Genomic DNA, 22,761 nt, shown 5'->3' on the forward strand with positions numbered 1-22,761 from the left:
ACTAAGTACCTGTAGCGCAGTTTGTCTCCCTCCGCACATATATACACACGCATACATATATATATACCCATGGGTGCACACATATATGTGTATGTGTATATATAGGAAAAGAACAAACACACACATGTACACGCACACACGACAGATCTAAAGAGCTCCTCCATCCTGTGCTCTTGAATGAGTGCTTATAAAAACATCCCTGCACGCTTTGTGAAGGGAAGAAAACTTGCTGATTGTGCGGGTTGAAGTCATTAGATGGTTTCATTCCTAACAGTCTGCAAACACACGCATCTGAATCACATGGTGGTATCCCATATGCCCGAGGAGAGTCTGTTGCAGGAGGTATCTTCCACCTTCTTCAGCAGCGTCGGCTTTTTACAAGGGGGTGGAGGTGGGGCTGTGATTCTTTGCTCAGTGTTGTGCAAGATTTGCTGCCAGTCTTCTCTCTCTTCACACAGCTTTCTCCTCCAATCGAGAAGCTCTTGCAGAGCCACACTCTCATTCTCTGAAAGTCTAAGCTGATGAATAACCTGTTAATGAGAAGGAAATAATAATAATTAAAAAGGTGGATAAAGGTAATTCTGCTGGCAGTGTAAAACTGCAATGTCCACGTTGAATGATGCTTCACACAGGATCCTCTGCCTCTTTTGTCATGGATGTAAACCTGTGGGCAGGGCAGATTCAGGTCCCCCTTTCTTATCTCCTTTGTAAAGAGCTCAGCGACATCTATAATGATGTGTAAACAACAGTGACTTTCAGCAACATAACCTGCCCTTGAACTCATGAGGGGTGTTTTATACTGCCAAGCTCCATGCGACGAATGAGAGACCTTGTGCTCTCCATCCATTATTTGCCAAGGGCACCATGGAATATTTTAAGTTTTTCCACACATTCTAGGAGGAGGATGAACAGAAATCCTGAGACAGCGACAGCGTGCCCTGACTTAGCCATGTTAGGTGGTGGGTGGCTGTGAGTGCTCCTACTCTAGTATTTACAATTAAAGAAAGAAATAGATGCATGTGGGTAAGCATTCAAGGTCTGCACTCCAGCGGAGGGAAAGCTGCTCTCATTTGTACTACACATGGAAGAAAACAGGACAAACAACCCAGGTAGTAATCTGAAGCAACCTTGTTCTCCAAAAGGGTCTAAAGATTCGTGCTTAACTCACTGCCCCCCCTCCCCTTTTATAATTCCTTACACTGAAAATAAAGAAAATGAATGATTTAGAATTGCCTGATTTCAATCTCATATCTGAAAGTCATGGAAATGAAGTTGTATGAAGCAGGTGCTAAAAATGAAACAAATGGGAAAAACTCCGTGTCAGCAAAGGGTACATGGACACAATCCTCTGAAACACATAAACCAGACTGCCTACAGTGATAAGTAGCCCATATTTCTAACAACCTGGTTTAAAACTATTGTCATCTAATACTGTTCAATTCACAAAATACTCTTTTACAAAGAGCAAATAGCAGCTGATGGAGAAGAAAAATTTTGCCCCTAAATGTAAATACTCAAATAACCATAACCAAGAAACCATAACCTGTTTTGCTGCTTAGAATTAGTAATGTTACCTGCCACAGCTAGGTGTTATCCTTAGAACCAGGGGCTGGCCCTTGTCTTCCTCCAGAGAATACATTAACAAAAAATGTAGTTTCAATTGACCTGAAACTATTTATACAGTCATCCTGAGGCAGCCAAACACTTCTGTACTAGATTCATAATCCAGCCAGAAGAAACTGCTCCCTCACATTTAATTTTTCTGTTCCAATGATTATTTTTGTTCGAGCACTCATGACAGCACAAGTCCAGGAAGTTATGAAGTCCAGCTCACTGTCCTTTAAGACCTACTGAGCACCTAGGCAGTACTGCAGCACCTAGAGCAGGTACTGAGAGCTGTTTGCTTGGGGGTATTCTGCTGCAGAAGGGGCCTACCTAGGGAACATGAACCCAACCCACCCTAACAGCTAATGGTCCACTACCTGGCCACCTTTCTTCTTAAGGACCCCACAGGGACACCTCTAAGAGGCACCTATGATATGACTAAAATGCCCATACTTCACCTCACATGAGAATTATGGTTATTGTTGTCAAGGTTGCATTTATACTCCTTGTCATAACGAGAGATGGCTGCATGTGAGCTACCATGATAAAGGAATTGATTTGCAGTGCCCTTAAATGTTCAGGAGACACTACCCATGTGGTTGATTCCAGTTGCAAGGAGGGCTGAGTGACATGAAGAGCATTTTTGTCACTGATGGACAAGGAGGTTCCTGGGGTAGAAGACTTTTCTATTGCCTGTGGCTCCTGCTGTTCCTTCATGGAACAGCAGGTACCTGGGTACAGAGGCTTACACAGACTTTACACTGCTGCTTTAAGTGCTTATAGGCACTGAAGAAGCTTTATCATTCCGACCCTGCTTATGCAAGCTGTAAATTCATGCTGAATCAGCAGTTTCACTACAGAGCTCATTTCCCAGTGTATAGTGGGAAAATGCTGGTCCAGACCACAAAAAAGTGCACAGCTTTTATGGTCTTTTTTAAACAAAGATGGAAAAAATACCTCAAATCTTTATTCATTTTGAGATTGATCTGGTAAATAAGGTGGAAAATGTTTAGATTTCAACCTGGATAGAGGACATGTGACAGAAATGAAGTGGAAATGAAATGAGGGAAAACGCACAAGAAATGGCAGAGCTTTCAATGAATCAATTAATTTAATTAGATCTATCTGAATAAAATCATATCTTTTTTTCTTTTCCATTCATGATTAGACTTGTGACAAGCTAAAGATTCATTATACGTATTCATTATAGAAAAGATTTACTGAATAATTTTACATGAAGCACAATGTAAACCAGCAAGCTGTGTTTCTTCATTATTATTCTATATCCCAAACAAGTGTGAAGGGTGAATGAGATGCGTGGGAAGTAATTGCTTTAAGACTACTGATCTTTTCGATTAACAACTTAAGCCATTGAAGGATAGAGATGGTACCAACTATACACAAGGGTTTTGCTACTCAAAATCAATGGTCAATCGGACATGGGCAACACAGCATTCTGGCTAGACCCACAAAAACATACAGTGTTTGAATACCAAGCATTTCACCATCTGGTGAAAACACTATCCCTGTGTTTGGTATCCAGAGTCCTTACTCAGCAAACAAGAAGCCCTGAAGCATCAAAGATAGTGACGCACCGAAGAAGAGCATGTGGAGTTACCAAAGCCATTCCTTGGAAGCTGCAATGGATTGAAGCAGTTAAAAAAGATCCATATTTTCCACTGCAAAACATGACAAGATGAACAAAATAAAATTGTAATGAGCATCTCAGGGAGGAGATCTCAGGATTCTATTCCTCCCACCTCATGGCCCAAACTATCAGACTGTGGAAGCAAGCGCTCTCCTCCTGGCACTAGGGATTTTGGTTGGTGACAGAGTACCAATGGCTCAGTTCCACCAGGACATGCACGGAAGGACTTTTACCATTATTTAGTGGTTAGAGCACATTGGGAGATCAGAAGATGCAGATTTAACTTCTCTCAGGTTAAAGGAAGGGTCTGAGTTCCCACCTGCTGAGAGGACACTGCGACCAGAGGAGGCAGACTCTGAGTGCACGGAAGAGGTGCTTTGGCTCCTGAGCTTTGTGCTGTCTGTGTGATAAGTATGCTAATGCAAATCCTTCAGACTGAGTCCCTTCTGCCTTCAGTGCACAAGAGAGAGTGGTTGTATGCTGGAAACCATGAAAATCTTAGCGAATGATTTTGCTTAGAGAGTTATACAACTTTGAGTATTGCACAGTCATTGGAGAATGAGCCCCTGAATTGCCTTCTGCGTTGACTTCTAAATTCTGCCTAAATTTCACTTTACAGCCCAGAGCAGGCACATTGGATTGAAACTTTGTGTCATTTTTCATTTGGGATTGAAATGGTTTTTCTAATACTATTCAGCAGAAAATTAAAAGTAGTATTTAATTGCATTCTTGGATGTTAAAACATAGAAATACAATTCTTTGTACAAAATGTAGCTCTACATGTCTTATCAGAGTTCTGGCTTAGTTGCTTCTACTAAACTAAGTTTTAGTAAAATTCCTGAATATAGATATATAAGCACAACAAAAAAATGATTTGTAAATCACAACACAATTTAGGGACACGTGGAGCGTATAAACCTGTGCTCCTGAGACCGCATGAGGTAGCTATTCCATATTTTCTCTTCACAGAAGTATTGCAAATTATTTTCTTTAATGGATTTGTCAGTGTTGGTGCTTTAAGGTGACTGTCAGTAGACCCTCACAATTAATTATTACAGCATTATTATGTTTCTCTTCCATTAGTGTTTTAAATTGTTAGTAAAGTTGAGGCCCCATCATGGAATCCATAGGGAGACTGAATCTAGAACAGCAATAATTTCACCTTTCTAAAATTTGATCAGGATCTTAAATCAATTATGCAATAACTGTGAAATGTTGATGATAAATTTTCATAATTATCTTAGAAATGGAACTACCTTGACAAAACCCATGTTTTTAATCTTTTCCAGTTTGTAGGTTGACTAAAATTGTAAGCAGAACAAATTTCAGCCAACAGGTGACTCACAGTTATCATTATATCTGAAAAGCAGTTCACAAACCTCAGTGAGTCTCCTGCGGATCATCAGTTTTAAAGACTGAAATGATCAGGATGTTCTCAGCTCTCATTTCAAAATCAAAGACACAATTCTATTCAGTAATTCCAGAAATAATTCTTACGGTATGTGATTATTAGCAAGACCAACACATTTTGATCCAACCTGTAACAAGAATGTATCTCTCTCAGAAAAACCTTTCTACCGATTTTGAAGTGTCCATCCTTCTCTGTTTTTTTTTTGCATCTGTTAAGCCCCTACACTGACTGCTTCCAAACATCCATGACACATCTTTTTTCCAAACTACAGGATGTGTACAGTGTATCCTCTCAAAAAATTCTGACCCTTCAGGTTCACACAGATATGTTTGGTTTTTTTCTATGCTACCAAAAATCAGGGAAGGATTGCTTTTCCACCAATTCTTGAATCAAGAAAAAGAAATCTGTCAGCCATATGATATTCACCAATACAATACCCATTTAAAGATACAAGGGGAAAGCACACACTAAGCCAAAGGTCTGTTAAGAAGCCTAGGCAAGCATTCAACATAAATCAAATCAATATGTAAATTTGTGTGTGATTGGGAAACCTGCACTGGCCACGTAAGACTCCAGCAGGGAGTACAGAGCAGCTTTGATAAATGAGTTTACAGGCTTCTAAATTCCAATTAAAAACCTTCAAATACAAATGTACCACTGGGATCTACGCTGATTTCATGTCATTGTCTTGTGAATCCTGGGACATGCATTTTTTTGCAAAGGCAGACCCACTGGACGTAATAACTTGGCATGTGATATGCAACAACAAAGTGATTTTTGCTCATCATTCTTTTAAACTGTTGCTGATTTTTGTTTGTGTTGGAGCAACCTTACAATCTCCAAAAATAAAACTCTCCAAATGGCTGGCAAATGGGTTTATTGGGAAGGAGAAAACGGCAGACAGGCGCTCTGTCTGGTGCAAATCTGGAACTGCTCTGGAGGAGGTATGGCAGTTTAAATGGAGTTAAACATGAGATCCCTAACTGAGATACATACTGCATTTGCTTTGTTCTAAACAAGAAAATATTCTTTCTCCCTCATTTACAATTTCTTATTACATCAAAGGAATAAACTAACTTTAGGACAAGTGTTACATAGAAAACATACCAAAGGAAGTTATAACTTTGTTGATATTTAAAAATTGGGGGTAATCTTAAAAGTAAATTTGTATTTAAAATAAAACTAAAAAGGGACTATGTTTCTCAACAAACCTGTTTAGTTTTGGGTGACCTTTTTATTATTATGTTTTGCAGGAACACATTTTAATTGCAAAAACAGGGCTTGATCTTCTGTACTTTTCTGCTTTACCCTCAGTGAAGTAATGACATGACTGGGACCACATTACTGTCAATTAATTAGGTTAATCATCTTCCATACAGCTTGGAGGTATTTCAGCAGTCAAACAAAGTTATTGTATCTTTGCAGAATAAAATCAGTACACAATTTCCGAGTACAGCTGTAATGTGTAACCTGGCACAAAGTATTAGAACAAGGTAGGCAATGTTCAATAATGTATGACAGCACACGTCAGACACTGATTACCTACGCTGGGAATACAGTTGGACAAGCCTACACATTCAAAACAAGGGTGTATATATTTTTTTTTTGCTTCTTCAGATCTTGTAGGTTCCAATTATTTATTTATTATTATTCTTTGTTTTGGCTGTTTTTTGTTTGTTTGTTTGTTTGTTTTTTAAATCTAGATTTCTGATATCAACTACAAAATGGCACCTCCACCACAGTGACTAAAAAATCAACGAATATTGAAATATAATGGTTTCTGCTATAAAGTAATATTTCTCTTTCCATATAAACTGACGACACAATGATCTCTAAAGCCTTCAAAGCACCATCCTAATTCGCCTCTGATGCTTAAGGAAAAGAATATATTTGAGATAGAAACTGCCTTTCTCAAGATAAGTTCTAAAAACAATTTATTGGGAGTCCTCAGAACAGGTGACCTAACAAAGCTGATACCATTCTGTACATAGTCTAAGAAAAAAAACCTGAAAAAATGAATCATGTTGCTTCTTAATTGATGGCTGCTGCTTTGTGGCATTAATGGAGATATTTTGCTTGACCAGTTAGAGACAAGGTCAACTCATATTTGCTAACGCTGTCTATGATCCTTTCTTGTATAAAAACACCACGCATTCAAAGAATATTAGAGGCAAACACCACGTAATTTATGGTCTTAGCAACCTAAATCTCTGCTGATCTACACGTACGCAGCAGTGCGTGGCAGCAAGAGAATGAAGGGCAGAGGGACCAATTTTTTTTTTCTTCCTCACACCATGTGCTTACGACTATGTCAGAAGGGAAGCCACTCTCGACAGGTCCTGTCAGTGGGGTAGTGGACCACAGTCCCATTGAACCCAGCCTTGAAGCAGCCTTTTAAGGTGACCCATTGGCCATTGTGGCAGCCCAAGGGGAGTAACTACACACTTTAGCTCAACATCTGAGCTTAGGGAGGGCACAGGGATGCTCAGAGGGTTTGTTCCCTTCTCTCAATAATCACAGCCTTCTACCAGGGGAAGATGCAATGAAGATGAAGCAGTGGAGACAGAAAAGGGACCTCAAATGTGTAGGGAGCCAACTGTAGCATCTACTGGTTGAAAGAGAAGAATCTGAACTTTCTCTTTTGGAGGTTGCAGCAGTCAGATCTGGGTCACACTTGCTGAAGAGAGGAGCATCAGCCCTGCAAAAGCCCTCAATAGAGAAACACAAGACATTGTACCTATCAGTGAATTTATACTATGCCTTACCTCATACCTTTTGATCTCAAAGACACATGTTTTTGACTGTAAGCCTTCTAAAAATAAAGCTGCACTGTGTTGTAATACCTGATTTTTCTCTGTACATGACATTACAAAGAGAATTCTTTGACACTACTGTCAAAACAATAAACAAAACACAATTCAAGGGGATATACTGATTCAGATCAATGATACATATAAAACGTTCTAAGTCTTCTCTTGGATGTTATGTGTTTACAAAGGCACTAGTGCTGTTTTGATTACACCAGACTTCTTTGATTGCCACATTTTGGTTCAAAGATGATCAAAGATTACTTACAGCTAATAGGCAAACACGACCCACATTAATAACGAATGTTAGAGCCCAGTGTTTAGAACTGTGACAATGGGCAGGGGGTAGCAACACACTGCATTCTTGACTACTCATTTTTTTAAACTTTTGAACAGTCAACAAAAGAATTGATTGGCAACAAATATTAAATCAAATAGGAACAAAGAAGGGCCTTGAAAATATAATGAATACGCAGCTCTTTCTGAGGGAAGAGACTGCTGAAAGCAATGAGATTTCATGAAATAAGAGCTATGGCTTAAGGTATAATGAAACAATAAATACATTCTTCACGAATATGAAAAGACATTTCAAATTTTTCATTGTCAGATGTTGGCTCCTATATTACTGCAATCTGCCAACCTGTATGATGGGGTTTAAACAAAATAGAAGAGATAAGACTGCAGACTTTATAATGTAACAATAATGTAACTTTATAATGTAACTTTATAATGTAACAATAGGTGAAAAAATAACTATAATTTTTTATCTCACCTCTTTGGGTACATGACAGATAAAACACGTTTCAGAAGCTGGTAACCAAAATCTTACACCAGGGTGCATTGTATGTCTGATATTAGTTAACCTACGAGAACAGCAAGCTGCTTGCTTATTTGTGTCTTGTTCTGGGAGTATTTCCACAGAATGCTGAATGCACGTGACATCACCTGATTACATATAAACCAACATTCAACCACTAGAAAGCTAAACAGCACTGCGAGTCTTTGCACCTTTTAATGGGAAATGTTCTGCCCTTGTTCTCAGATGGATGAATCTTCAGGAGACTTATGACTGTGAACTAACCTGCAGAGAAAGGAACCCTATAAATGTAGGTGGATTATTAAAATTACTTTTATTTTATGGAAAATAGAAGACCACACTGAGACATGTATGAAGATGAATATCATATCTGGAACATCATATAGACTTCTTAACTTTTCACTCTTTAGTTCCTCTATTTTTACTCCACTACCCTGTGCTCTGTCCTTGGTTCTTTCACTCCTGTTTTTCTTACCTTCTTTTTAGTCGTTTTTCTCCCTTCTCTGGTACTTTTTCTTCGCTCTGGCTCTTCCTTCTTTCCTCTTTCTGGATCTCCTATTCCATTTTATTATTCACCTTCTCTCTCAGTCATTTTATTCTTCCTCCAACCTTACTTCTCTGAATCATCCTTTATCTGGAGCCTGTTTTACTCCACACACCACCACCACCACCCCCGTTTATTATCACTCTAGTCTTTAATCTGCCCCTCACTTCCCATCTGTTCGTTATCTCCAGGTTGTCCATCTCATCCCGTTACAGACAGACCATATTGCTTCTCGCTGCCCACATAAGAAACAAGGAGTCTTTTAGCTGGCCTGCTTTTCTTCATTCCAATGTATCTTTCTCACACCACATCCCACTTCATAGTGAATGTTAATAACAACTTTAAAATATTTTTACCAAAAAAAAAACCCCAAACCCCAAAAAAACCCAGTTGTAGATCTGTGAAGAGGAAGATGACAGGGCAGCTTAGCTTTTGTGTGAGGTGCCAGATAGAGTCTTGCTTTTGTTGACTCTATTTCACCTTATTGCTGTTGCTGACATCCCAGAGAACTTAAATATTTCAAGAGTCTCTATGCTCCATCTTTTAAACATACACACTCATAGGAGCTATTGAGAACAGAGGAAGCAATAAATAAAGTTTGGAGAAGAGAGCCCATTGGACTGGCGAAGGACTGAGAAAGGCTTTGTGTAAAAGAGCACAGAGGTAATATTTTAAAAAGCTTTTTTATTTTAGAGGAGGTTTTGGGTTTTAGACCAATTTCAACATTTGTGAGGTCTCCAGCATGCTTTGGGATCACTTCCTGGAGTGTGTCTGAATAGAAATGACTCTTAGCCATAACAACATTTTACAACTAATCAAGATTATGGCACAAACAACCAGAAGAAACATCTCTTTCATTGTGGTAGTTTCTTTTCCTCTGGGAGGAAATTATGGGCTAAGAATTCAAGACTACAGATCCAGGAACATTTGGAAGTCCCAAAGTGTTTAAACAAATCACTGAAGCAATTTGAAACAATAAGCATTTAAATAATTTTAAATCAGTAATTGAAAATTGTTTTTGGAAAAGGAAGTTTCCTAGTTTTCTGCTGTTCAGGGAACAAGAGGTGCAACACAGCTACCCAAAGGTTTTCTGTAGAAGCTGAGTTAGATGTAGCCCTTGCAGCTGATATATGTCAGTTTATTCACTAAGAGCAGAGTAGGTTTTCTTATAAGGGCAGATTAGGATATTGTTTCTTTCAGTACTATTTTACTGTAGATGGCTCGTTTACATTTTGAGGATTTCCTTGACTAGAATGTTCTGGTTTACAAGGAGAGCACAAAATACATGGAAGCTGGTGTGCTGTGTTGCTGAAAAGAGTATGTGTGCCTCTGCTAACAAAGAGTTCCTTAACGATCTACTGTCTAACTAAAGCACATGAAACGCCTCGATAACCGGCTTGACACCAAAATTTATCATTCAGTTTTCATCTTCATTGAGGATGAAGATGATGCTACAGTGTTTTATCAGATGTTGGGTTATGTATGCTTTTATGTGGTACTTACAACCTACAGATATAATCACTTGGCAATTTACAACTGTACAGTCACAGAACAACATGAAGGAAAGTGCATTGGTTTAAAAGCTCTATACTTTGTTTTTCTTTTAACATGCAAGACTTGAACTTCTTTTGATGTAAGTTCTTTCATTTCTGGTGAGACAAAAATCAAACTATTTTTAATAGTCTTCCCATTTTTTAGCAGAAGAAAGAATTTTATTCCCTAACATTCGAATGAGAAAAAAATTCTTAATATTTAAACTTTTTTTTTTTTTTACTTTAAAATTCTTTTTCAGTCTGATAAAAATTGACCTTTAAGCAAGTATTACCCTAGAAAAGTAGCATTTATGGCCAACAATGAATGTTTTTTTGTTGTTTTCAACAGTCCTGACTTTAGAGATCATCAGTTAAGTTGCTGAGTTTACATCTGCATGATACTTTATACTTGGTAATTGCTTCCAAAAGTTTTTGTTATAAGATTGATCCTCATGATGCATGTCAACAGACAGTGCATTGAAGAATTTGCTCTCTGAAGTGTGTAGGTTTGCAATGTGCAGGAAGTATCAGGCAGTGATGCAGGTAATTATCACCTCATGTGACAACATGAGGGCACCGTACACCACAATGCCTAAACTTTAGTTGGATGTGTATGAGCCTTGAGATCCTGTGACAAAAATGAAATTAACTTCTGTCACTTCAGAAAGGAAGTAGCTGGGAGATATTAAAAAAACCACATAAATATTATAAGTCCCTGAAAGCTAATGAACCAGTTTCCTTTAGCTGAAATGACAGAGTGTCTGCCAAGAAAACCAAGGACCCAGTCTATGTTTCTCTCTCTGAGGCAATTAGTCAATCAGTACCTTCACAGATCTGTGAAACAATCTGTCCTATTTCATATGACTGTGCAAGAAAAGTGATAAGGTTACTGCAATGAAGCCTGGCAAAGACTTTTACAATAGGGTTGTACGCTGTTAGAGTCACCAGCAGCATGCTAAGAAATGTCAACTGTAATTAAAACCAATCACTTTCAAATATAAGCCCTGCTTTGGAAATGGGGAGGAATGCTTTTTACAGTACAAATTCTCAGCCCTGTGAGCACAGACTTTTTTGTTTTCTTTTTTTGTGGGAGGAAGATTTTTTCTTTTTCTTTTGGCAAGAGCATTTTGGAAGATGTTTATTCATTAAGGCAATTGTATCAAAAATCTCAGAACTGCAGGTTTCTTCTCTAAACTCATCACAGTTCTTATTTAGCTTGTATTTAAGGATTGTCCCTGTATGTAATTCTGAGTACATGGCATGGAATCTATTTTAAAGATTTCTGAAACACTTTGGCAAAACATCTATTTACTGAAAAGTGACATTTCAAAGTACTGAATTGAAATTGAGTTCAGCTTTTGGCAAGTAGTTTTGGAAAAATCAAAAATACAAGTTTGTAAATGGTTAAAGACTTGCTTCTAAAATAGAGCACTTAAATGTTACAGACCAGTGTGACGTAAGGATACAGTTTCCTTTTGCAAACATAATATCTCCCTTATACCCAGTTCATTTAACTCTCCACATACTGTAGTGATACAGTAATTGTAACATAATCCTCCTTGATCCAGGCAAGCATTTTAGCAACAGAGGTGTAAGGTGCTGCAGGACAAGAGAGTTTCTCTGTGTGAGGTTTATAGCTACTGTAGCCTCTGGGAATTGGATTTTTCATTCTGTAGAGAGGGTTCTTTAGCCACTCTCGTGCCTAGTAAGTATTTTGTTGATCATTCAAAAATGCAGCAGGGATAACTGAAAACATCGCCTACAGCTGTCTTCATAATCATAGAATGGTTTGGGTTGGAAGGGCCCTTAAAGTCCATCTAGTTCCAACCCCCCTGCCATGGGCAGGGACACCTTCCACTAGGCCAGGTTGCTCAAAGCCTCATCCAGCCTGGCCTTGAAGACAGCCAGGGATGGGGCATCCACAGCTTCTCTGGGCAACATGTTCCGGTGCCTCACCACACTCTCCATGAAGAATTTATTCCCGATATCTAATCTAAATCTTGGCACAATTTTTCAGCTCAGAATAGGCATTGTAGTTATGCCTGTGCTTTGGACAGTGGGGAAGAAAAACAAAATTGAAGACTTCTGTACTAGTTTGCTCATATATTTACTCAGTTAAATACTCATTTTTCAAAGTTATGTTAAGACCAAATGCGATGTTGAAGGCTGAATCCTACTTCTATCGGAGTCAATGGCCAAACATTCATTCACTTGATGAGGGCCAGTATTCTGTTTTAATGAAACGTCAGCTGTCCTCACAGACAACAAGTAGCTGTAAAATGTGATAAAGTACTTCTATTTCCTGCAGGTAAAATAGTTTGGAAACTGTACCATTGGTTAATGAGATGTTTCTGTTGAGGAAATTCCTCTCAGCTCCAACATGATTTCTGTTTGGACAGTATTTGACTCTACTATAAAATTCTTAGTCATCTCAAATAAAAAATTGACTTGGTACTACCCTTTTAGAAAAATGCACTGAAGACACAAAGATAACAGGAGAATACACTAATGACATTTAAGTGAAATAAAATAAAACTTCTTGAATGCAATTAATGCCTGAATCGGCTACTTAGAAAGTAGTGTTTCACCTTACATATAAAATGATGAAGAAAAGAATGAAGAAAATATATTATGACATTTTTTTTTTCACTTAATGCATATCAAACTTAATTGTGTTGTTATTTTAAAGTGACACTAAAAAGAAATTTTATAAGAATCAAAGTGCAAGCTTCCCACCACCTCGGTACCTATTGTTGTTTTAATTGACAGATATTTTGATTTCAATTTTTACTTATTGATATTTGTATAAAAACAGTGAAGACTGCTTTGAAAGTCTTACAGAATCACAGAAACAGAATGTTTTAGGTTGGAAGTAACCTTAAAGATCATGTAGTTCCAAGCCCCCTGCTATGGGCAGGGATATGTGCTTTTATATATAAAAGATGATATAATTAAGCACTTATTCCTATGATGTTCATTATCATCCAACTCTTTCTGGTGTGAATGAATATCTTGAGAGAGATAATACCTTGGTCCTTTCAGGGTGAAGAGACATATTTTTCTGCCTGAAAATAGCATCCTCACAACCAGCAACAGTAAGTTTTATAAACTATGAACTCTACTATGAGAATCTTTCAGGATGATTATCCCCCTCCCCACCCCTTCCCCCCAAAAAAAACCCCAAACAACAAAGTAAGAGTAAATTCATTATTGCCCTTAGCTCAATACAAACCTGTAAAAGAAGGCTGCATTTTTCAATGCCAATGCACAAATTTGAATCAAGACAGCCTTCAACATGCAGCTACTATAATTTTCTTCTCTTCTACTTGCTCTAGTAGACCGTCAAGGAAATACTTACCTGACTAGTGTGGCTCTCCCTATGTCTTTGAATCGATGAGCCTGCCATAGTGCTGGCCGACAGTCTTGAATATTCATTTTCCTCTGGCAAACCTAAAGCAGAACAATACTTATTTACAATCTGACATTCATGCATTGGTTGATTTCAGCATGAGATTCAAAAGGCCTTGACATGTTTTACTAAAAAAGAATAAAAAGATTACACATTTGCCTGGATTTACTGTTGCCATTCTTACTGAATCTGGAACAAATATTATTTACCAAACAAGAGCAGCCTCATAGTTATGCACGCTGGCTTCCAGGAGGAACAATTGTACAAAAAGAGCCTACAAATATCACATTACCTATGCACTGGCCAGGGATTCCTTCTGCCATGAGGAAATCCCTGGTACCATCATCCCAGAAGCAATGCAAGGGGAATGGAAAATAGGCCTGTGGTCTGTTCTCAAATTAGTGTCTCTAGGTCACACAAAAAGTCAATAGTAGGCCCAGGACTTAGAACTTCACATCCTCAGTACAGAGGTGTTTTGTAATTCTTCTACTTGTGCACCGTCCAGGTGGGAATTAGCTGCTCAAATTTTAGCTGTGCAAAAACTAGTCATGCAGTGTAAAAGAGCCAGGTAGTGTTCCTCTGTAATTAGGAGAAACAAACACCTCTGCATAGTGATCCTAGAGCGAGGCTCACTGCCGGTGCTTCCCCATCATTTCTGCCTAAGTGGGAAGACCATTCGCAGAGCACTCCAGAGGATCTGAAAGGTGGGATGAGGGAAAGCAAAGGCAGAAGCAGAACCACAGTGAGCCCATGATAGGTGTCATTAAACCTCTCACAAACTAGAATCACAGTTATCATGGTAAGTCTGGTATCCAGCAACTTTGGTATTGCTTCATATACTCCAAGTTTTCATGCTATTATGGCATCCATACACAGCATATCACTACTCCTTCTTCATGCAACCAAACAGCTAGCCACCACAAGAAGAGGATTCATCCTGGTAGGAGTTAAGCAGGTTGAATTGTTTTCAGTAGATCACCCGAGATTTACCAACCAGAAATGGCTAACATCTAACATGAAGTATTTGATTAAACTAGGCATTTACCTTTTGTGTGGCTAAAACTAGGTATGGTGATTCTAGGCTTAGATATGTAACTCTTAGATCAAAAAAAAAAAAAATGAGACGAGCCCCAGTCTGCATATTATACACAACACACACCAACTCATTATGGAAACAATTCAAGGTTCAAATGGCATGAATCATAAACTACTTATGGGATTATGTACTGCACTAGACAGAGTTCTGTTTCATGCTCATGTTCAGTTTCTTGTTCAATCATGAAACTAGCATAGAAACACACTGTGAAACATGCCTGTCTTCCAACCTGCTAACTTCTGTATTACAAATGTGTTTTTTTTAAATTTATTTTGATAAATGAGCTTTAACTCTTACATGGCTACTGATATATAACTCGTAAGTTATATATCACCATAAGATACCACGCTCATCACTGGTCTCCACTCAGACATTGAGCTGTTGACCACAACTCTCTGAGTGCCACCATCCAGCCAGTTCCTTATCCACTGAGTGGTCCATCTGTCAAATCTATGTCTCTCCAAGTTAGAGACAAGGATGCCCTGCGGGACAGTGTCAAATGCTTTGTACACCCCAGGTAGATGATGTCAGTGGCTGTGCCCTTATCCACTAATGCTGTAATTCCACTGTAGAAGCCACCAAATTTGTCAGGGAGAATTTGCCCTCAGTGAAACCATGTTGGGTGTCGCCAATCACCTCCTTAGTTTCCATGTTCCTTAGCACAGTTTCCAGGAGTATCTGCTTCATGATCTTGCCAGGCTCACAGGTGAGACTGACTGGCCTGTAATTCCTTGGGTCTTTCTTTTTTCCCTTTTTAAAAATGAGGGTTATGTTTCCTGTTTTCCAGTCAGTGGGAACTTCATCATGCCATGACTTCTCAGATATGATGGACAGTTTCATAGCAACTTCATCCACAAGCTCTCTCAGGACCTGCAGATTCTTTTTCTATTTTTTTTTTTTCCCCTCTACAGCACACACACAGGCCATTAAAAAGGTGTAACCCCTACTTGCAGCTTAGGATCCAGGTCAAATCTTGTGAGAATCCTGCATTGTAGCTCTTTTCTGCCTGTTTTAGAGAGGGAGCCTGACCCTGTTCTTTCAGTGATTTGAACTATGTGTTATTTCAAGGTGGACCTAATCACTTTTTGAAGCTGGTCCATGATATATTAGGTATGTACTGGGTCAAGGTCTGATGTTCAAGGTCTCCAGTATACTAGGGTTGTAAAATATATGTAAATTACCACTATTCTTTTATTACCTATATTAAGTTCCCTGTCCTCCAACTTAAAATTCTCCATCAGCAAAATCACACATTTTTGGTCAAATTAAAGGCTTGAAATAATTTTTCGTCCAACAATCCAGTTTTTGTCAACACAAAATTAATCCTTTTTTTTTTTCCAAATAATTTCCTGAATGCATAATTTATTCATATGCATTCAATTTGGATACATCTCAAACAAAGTAATAAGGAATTATTGACAATTTAATGCAAAATGCCTTTGTAAAGTAGGTGTCATTCATTTCATTAATGTAAAATATTCACATGATTCTATACCACCATACGTGAATTAAAATACCTTCCTAGGCCACCAGCATGTTTTGAAAAAGATACTGCACTATATTCATACACTTTAGGATCTACGGTCCATGACAGCCTTGAGCTCAGAATAAGGTTATCAGTGATTTTCTGTTTATTTCTATGAAAAACACTTTGATAAGCAGCCTTATCAAATAAGTAAAGTTTCCATGTACAGCAACAGCATGTTGCCACAGACATGGCAAGCAGAGGCTTTGTGGAGTTCGGAAAGATAAATGGAGTAGTTGATTATATTAGGAGAGTTTTCCTTTACGTACACCAAAGTAAATATTAGGATACCACAGCTGTGCATGGAATTAAGACCTTGTTTAATTCAGCACAAGGTTGGAAGCATCAGTTTAGCAGGGGCATGGGCAGAACTACAGGACATAAGTCAGTCAGGGGTTCAGGCTGGAGCTCGAGCTGCACCACCTGGACTGGGCTTTCTTCCAACTATTCTCAAGTTACCAAAACTTAGTCTTGTTTGGCTTTCCGCCCCCCCCCTTCCCATGTGCTTGCTACCACTGTTATTGAAATTATATGTGGTGGTGAAAATGATAGCAAGGAATATGATTCAATAAATAAACTCTAACTGGAGAAGCTAAATGAAAGAAATGCCTTCCATTTTTTTTCACATAATCAAGAATACGGCCTTGCAATATGTGTATCCGAACCAGAAATTCAATCCTTTACCCACTTACTCCCTGTAATGCCTTTTCTATATTGCTTCAAAGGAAGATCCTGCATGCAATCCTTGATCTTCTTCCTATACTTCCTGTTTCCCATTCCTGCCCTGTTCTCAGACACTCAGGATCCTTCAACTAAATAGCTTCCATCTCAAATATTGAGATCTAGATCACTGGACATCTAGAAGTGGTTCTGTGGTTCCAGAGTCTCTACAGTCTCATAGGCTTTGCCATCCCCAAACTGGAGACCCAAACCACCGGGCCTCAATCATTTGCAAAACAACAGCAACACCACAGAGTTGCTGGATCTTTGCAACTGGCCACATCATTCCCCAAACCTTCTACCTTCCTCCATGATTCTGCATTCACACACAGGCTGGACCTACTGATCAGCTCCACTTGATACAGTGGCTGCTATAGTGTGATAGGGGCATCACTGGTAATGGGAAGTTGTAAGGCTCTGTGCTTAACAGCACGTAGGCCATGTCATGGCGACATGCCCCCGTCCTGTCAGGTTTTCTGTTGTGCCACGTCTCCCATTCTGTGACTTGTGACCTGATGTGTTTAGTTCTGGTGGTTTAAGAGACTCTACAGCCCGTAGGTGACCTGCTTAGACAGAATGGCTACCTTCTTGACAGCTGGTTAGATCTGCACAAACAGTGTATGTAGATGTAGGTATCAACCAGTTGGAGCGAGTCCAGAAGACACGAAGATGCGCCAAGGGCTGGAGCGCCTCTGCTATGGGGACAGGCTGAGAGAGGTGGGCTTGTTCAGCCTGGAGAAGAGAGGGCTCCGGGGAGCCCTTATAGCACCTTCCAGTACCTGAAGGGGCCTACAAGGAAGCTGGGGGGGACTTTTTACAAGGGCCTGTAGCGACAGGACAAGGGGTAATGGGGTTAAATTGAAAGTGAGGAGGGTTAGATTAGATATCAGGAAGAAGTTCTTCCCAGAGAAGGGGGTGGTGAGGCACTGGAACAGGTTGCCCAGAGAAGCTGTGGATGCCTCATCCCTGGAAGTGTTCAAGGCCAGGCTGGATGAGGCTTTGAGCAACCTGGTCTAGTGGAAGGTGTCCCTGCCCATGGCAGGGGGGTTGGAACTAGATGGTCTTTAAGGTCCCTGCCAACCTCAACCAGTCCATGGTTCTATGATTCTATGTATAGTTGGTCCATTCATATGGATCTCCATACACAAACAGTGTATCATCTCGGTTGTGACTGAAGAGGAACAACCAGAGAGGCTTTCTTCGAGGGACAGCAGCGTGCCAATGGGGCTGGATGAACATCACAGAGCAGTGTGTGCCTGTAAGCCCATTAGGCACAATGCAGCACAATGCTACTTTTGTCCAACACGGCTGTCTCCTCTATACAGTAACTACTCTAATTTTCACTGGAGTTACACAGAGTAAGAACCCCTACAACACACTCTGCTGGGGGTAAAGAACTGTCAGGTATCTGAGGAATTTCTCCATTTCACAAACCAAAGATTAGGTCACCTCAGCTATTGATAATAATTGTCATATCTGAACATTTAACTTAATGACTAAACACTCCTCTGTATCCTAGTAGGTACTAGTTGGAAATGACAACAAATTCTAGTAAAATTTTACCTGCAGTGTTTTGTGTATGTTTCTTGCCCTAAGATCTGCCATTTTGAGTGATTTAGGATCACAACTTTCGGTATTATAATGTAAAAGGTTATTATAGGCTTTCTGATTACTCTTTGTGTTTGGACAAGTAATAGAAAAAACCTGTTTTGTTCAGACTAAAAACTCTGCTAGGTGTAGAAGAATTGTGGTAGAAAAGTCACAGTTTGATAGCACAGAGATGCAGAAAGGTGTTACTGCTAATATTAAAGATAAACTAAAGGAGAACAGGATTAGACTACATAAAATGGAAAAGAAACTTCTATTAATATTCTGAACTAACAGCAGTGCCAGAAATTAAACTCAGCTTCTGAACACAACTCAGCATTAATCTGTTTGGAAGCAGAGCCAGCCAGATTTTAGCTTCTTATTAATGGTTTTCTAAAGAATTCATCAGGTTATAAGTAAGATTAACATCTTGGTCAAAATGATTAGTCTTATGGCCATAGTGACTTTAAGTTCCATGATGCTTCAGGGGAGTGGTGCTGACACTACATTCATGACAGCAGAACACCAGCCTTATTTAAGAAATTGCTTCTGTATTAGCACGTATGAGTAATGTATGAATCTAGACTTCAGTTCTATCAATGGAAAGTAGATTATACAGTTGCACTGTGTAACACTGGGAAGCAGATTACTCTAGATTGAAGATTTTTGTAATCTCAGGATCAACTATTTAATAATCCATTTTAAGTTTTATTTTCCTCAAAGCTAGAGGAATTTGGCACACAGTAAAAAAAAATTTAGAAGTATTTTACATAGAAACATCTCATGGCACATTCTCAAATATCAGTATTGCTTAGATATATCCAACAAGACACAGATTTCAAAATCATGAAGATGTTAACGTTCAGTCCTGGAAGGATTTTTTTTTTCCTAAGCAAACTGTCAAACTGCTTTTGAATTTATGTAATCAAAATACACCAAAATTTTCCATATTATCAAATCTTTCAATTATTATTAAGGTTGTCTGGATAACTAGTGTTTTGTATCACAAAGATTATAATTTGATTTTGTTCTGCATCAGATTATAATCAAAGCTTGCATCATTTTCGCATCGGTCTGATAGGCAAAATGTAGATTTGAACCTTGAAATACCACAAATAATGCTAATTCCAGGCTCAGTGGCATACTGCCAGACTTAAAGGGAGCTTTTTTCTACTCATAGTATACAGTGAATATAAAACTCATTCCTTATCAAAGCTGTATCAAAATTGGGAACCTTCCATCAAAAGTTTGGGTTTGATGAATCGGTGTTTTTTAATGGAAAAAAAAACTTACTGGAAAATTCCATTGCATAACATTACAGTTTTATCATTAAATTTCCATTTACAAATAGATTTTAAAGAATTAGTTTATGCATGGCAGATACCATACATTATCAATATGAACAGTCCTGGCTACCAGTGGTTGCAAATACACTGATAAAAATGTCATACAAACAATTACAAACACCAATCTCACCTATCACTTGGCCTTTTAGACACAAATTCTAAACTTAAAACACCACTTCAGTTCTAAGAAACACAGTTCTTGAGATTAAACTCCTAGTTAAGGGGTCTGGGAATAAAGTGGCTCTTAGAAAGAGGTCAAGCCCACAGGCCCATTAGGACATCAGAATATATGCTTAAAGTCCTACACAGGAAGGAATCAGACTTTGTCTACACACAGTTTTTATGTGAATTTAACAGTCTGACTGTTACACGTAGTAAAAATATGCTCCCCTTCTCCCCAGATTTTTATATTGATACGAATGGGAACACAGTTGTAATGAACAAAGATGTCTTTTTCTTCTGTCACAGTGTGTTCCTGGGCCCATACAGGAATTAATGCACCTTTACACTTGTATAACTTCTCAGACTGGATGAGTTTTCTGCTTTGATTACCAGAGAGAGCAGGAAGAATTACTTTGGACAAGCACTACATAATATGGAGAACAGGCTTTCTTGAAAAGAAAGGAATTATTTGATTTTGAAATGTTTCATTTTGATAATAAAACTTGTTTGTTTTTAATTTCAAAACATTGCACATTAAGCATCTCAGACTTTAAAAAAAAAAAGAACAGCATATTTGGAAAACAAAATGCAATATTTCATTGACTTAATATTTTTTCCCTTTAATTTTTTCCAGTATAGCTCTCAAACTACCAACTACATTATATGCAGTTCTACACTTTAACTGTAAAGTCTATACAACTGCTGGTTGTACACAAATCATATTTAGACCTAAGTTTTCAGCACAAACATAACTGTACCCAGTGCCATGCGAGTACTTAGCTGTCTGCTTATCCGAGTTCCATTAAAATAAATACTTTCTCTTTGTATTTTGTCTATTCATCCGTGTGCATTTGTATTGTGTTATTTTATGTAATATAAGTGTTGTAACCTTAGGACTTAGGCTTTTAAGTCCTTGAAAGATTTAATTCTTTCTGTCATTGCTCTTGCACTATTTTGGTCATCTTATTGCAATAATAAACAATTTCTCATTCACTAGTAAGATACTTGTAGGAAAGGGAAATCCTGATTTTCCACTTTCTGTCCCATTTGTATTGATTATAGGATCAGAAATCTCAAACATCAGTCCTCCATGCCTCAGGCTGCTTATGATCTTGGAGCTGAGCTAATTACAAATTCCTCAACAAAGGCTGTTTTATTTTCCTCACATTCAGCTTTCATTGGAGAGGGGCTTAGCAGTTCACACACACAAAGTTAAGCCAGTTCGAGAAACACAGGTATTTCACAACTTGGAAGATTCCAGCTTGAGTATATGTGAAAAAGCTCATTCAAGGAAACACTTCAGCAATTTTTGTTAAAAGAGCTTTGGGATTAAAAACTGCTTACCATTTGATACTGAATTTCCATTTTCAGCAGTCACAGAACTGGACAGTGGATTAGATGACTGAGTTCCATGGTTATTTGCGTTTTTATCCTGGGTTTCTGTTCCGATATCTGATGTATTTGGATCTTCCCTGCTCCTCAAGTTCAGATTAGTTTCAGCACCTGACACAGAGAAAAAGCTTGTCAGCTTCCTAGAAACCAATGGCATTCACATATAAGGAGAAAAGATTAACACATTGAAACCAAATTACTTTATCAAATTAATTTATTTAATCACGACACAAATGTGGGAGGTGTAAGTCAGGGATTTTTGCAGGGGTTTACTATTTTTTTCGCAAGCGTTCCACTTGTCATTCAAACTATATGAAAGTGAAAGGCATTAACAAAATTACGTTTGTACTGTTTCTTTTCACACAAGTGCCAGCTGATAAAACTCCAAAAATGTCTGTGTTGCTCCTATTTTAGATCCTATTCTATTTCACATGAGTTCATATACCGCCGTCATGACTGCAATGCCTTCACCACTGCATTGGGTGATATTAGTAACAGCCATAACATGGGTTTAATTTTTTTTTTTTTAATGTCCTCCCACAAGAAATTAAATGGTTTTTGATATGAAACTATATGTAGCAAGATTGCTTCCAGCAGAGTTTCCTTGTGGTCATTATTTACCCTGCCTCAGGGCTCTCCAGCCATCAACTGTCATTTTCTATAAATTTCCAGCTTTTCATGTCATAGCCTTTTAGTTAAATTTCTTTAAGACATCAAGAGGAGGTCTGATCCTGCAGGAGTGCCCAAGCTGGGTACAATGCACAAGCATTTCTTCAAAGGGAAGGGCAGAGCCCTTCTCCCCCCTCCGACTGATGGCACACCCGCGCGAAGCAGCGAAGTGCCTGGAGCTGGCTCTGAGCTTGCCTGGCTTTGTCAGCCCAACACGCCACACGGAACGGGGCTCAGCCATCGGCTGTGCCCGAGCTGTGCTCCCCACTGGACTTCAGGGGATGGAGCCAGGTTCGGGGCTGGGAGACAAGACAGTGAAGTGGTGGGGATGGTAGGAGGGACCTCCACTGCAATTCTGGTACCCCTGGCTATCCCCACTCCACCCTGATGAGGCTGCATGAAACGCTGCACTGGAAAGGCTATGCAGCTTTTGGTGGATTTCTCTGTCTTTCCTGTGTTTCTCTTAATTTTGAGATCAACAGATATACACA

At 38.8% G+C, this 22,761-nt stretch overlaps 1 protein-coding gene across 1 annotated transcript in view; it reads right to left on the reverse strand.

The window, feature by feature from the left end:
* Positions 1 to 296: 296 nt before the first annotated feature.
* MYO16 (myosin XVI) overlaps positions 297 to 22,761 on the reverse strand; it is a 283,911-nt gene continuing 261,446 nt past the window's right edge. The window contains exons 32-34 of the mRNA XM_010161190.1: positions 21,554 to 21,712; positions 13,723 to 13,814; positions 297 to 530 (exon numbers count right to left, since the gene is read on the reverse strand). Coding sequence (XP_010159492.1) covers positions 297 to 530; positions 13,723 to 13,814; positions 21,554 to 21,712 — 485 coding nt within the window. The remainder of the gene's footprint in view (positions 531 to 13,722; positions 13,815 to 21,553; positions 21,713 to 22,761) is intronic.

The sequence above is a fragment of the Eurypyga helias genome, unplaced genomic scaffold (assembly GCF_000690775.1).
Source record: "Eurypyga helias isolate BGI_N326 unplaced genomic scaffold, ASM69077v1 scaffold12351, whole genome shotgun sequence".
Taxonomy (NCBI): domain Eukaryota; kingdom Metazoa; phylum Chordata; class Aves; order Eurypygiformes; family Eurypygidae; genus Eurypyga; species Eurypyga helias.